Source organism: Nanorana parkeri, unplaced genomic scaffold (assembly GCF_000935625.1).
Source record: "Nanorana parkeri isolate BGI_ZX_2015 unplaced genomic scaffold, ASM93562v1 scaffold3732, whole genome shotgun sequence".
Classification (NCBI taxonomy): domain Eukaryota; kingdom Metazoa; phylum Chordata; class Amphibia; order Anura; family Dicroglossidae; genus Nanorana; species Nanorana parkeri.
In genome coordinates, this window is record NW_017310000.1 from 1,346 (window position 1) to 2,499 (window position 1,154).

Genomic DNA, 1,154 nt, shown 5'->3' on the forward strand with positions numbered 1-1,154 from the left:
GGGGGAGTACAGTGGCGCACAGTTGGGTGTATGGTGTCAGTGATGGTCGGGTGGTGGTCCCTCTGTGATTGGTCCCAGCGGGTGGCTCAGCTATTGGTCCTCTTTATCCCACCAGACTCCTCCCCCGGGAGCTGGAAGCTGATGGCGATTGATCGGGATTTGCTGGTCGTCCGGTTTTCCTCTCCGGCTTGTCCTCCGACTGTGGTGAGTCCAGTAACTCTGAACGGTGGTCATCTCCGTCCTCGGCTTCCGTCCCACAAACACTCTCCTCTCCTCTGTGTACAGAAAGTCGGGTTTCTTCCGCCGGCCGGTAAGGAGGAGGCGATCAGCTGGGTGTCCCTGGAGGAGGAGAAGCCCATCGCCAACATAAGCTGGAGCTACAAGGGCCACAAACCGCCTCCGGAGCAGGAGAACCCGCAATACGGTGCGTGCCGGATATCCTCCCGGGAGCCGTAATGGGGGATTGGGGGGGTCACAATGTTTCTAATGCTAAAATAACAGTTTCCATTCGATGATCACAAGCCGGGATCTGGAGATTCCCAAATTATTTCCACAAATCAAAATTAACTCGAGTTCGTTTATTTGCGCCGACCTGAAGACGAGACGAATACAAAAGTGTACAAAGTATAAATATTCATTAAAAAAATCAGTGCGGAATAATAATACAAATATAATTGGTGACAAAGAATCGGAAATGACATCGGTGATGTGCAAAATATACCCGCAGGATCTTCAAGAGTATCAATGTGACCGATGAAAGAACTTTACATGCGATGAGTTACTCCCAGAATGAGGAAAGGAAGTGTGCAGCTTTGACACGCGACTTCTCCCCGCCGACACATGCTCACAAGCTCAAAATTCTAACAGTACATGGGCGAAATGTTGTCACCATGCACATAAGCTATGCACATGGTGACAACACAAGCTAAGCCATAAGCCCGGACTATATGCAAAGTAAAGACAGATTTCCACTAAATGATTTAACCCCTTCGTGACTGACGACGTGCAGTGTACGTCGCCGGCATCGGGACTCTGTTTAAACTTGCAGAGCCGACTGTCGGCTTTACAACAGAACCGATCCTGGCGACTTACCTGTCGCCAGATCGCTTCTGCGTCCCGAAGAAGGGGCCGCCCCCCCCCCCCCCCCCCGCACC

At 51.5% G+C, this 1,154-nt stretch overlaps 1 protein-coding gene across 1 annotated transcript in view; it reads left to right on the forward strand.

Annotated features, from left to right (window-relative positions):
- Positions 1-1,154, forward strand: part of LOC108803441 (acylamino-acid-releasing enzyme-like) — a 7,786-nt gene that overhangs the window by 1,313 nt on the left and 5,319 nt on the right. The window contains exons 3-4 of the mRNA XM_018575282.1: positions 118-204; positions 286-424. Coding sequence (XP_018430784.1) covers positions 118-204; positions 286-424 — 226 coding nt within the window. The remainder of the gene's footprint in view (positions 1-117; positions 205-285; positions 425-1,154) is intronic.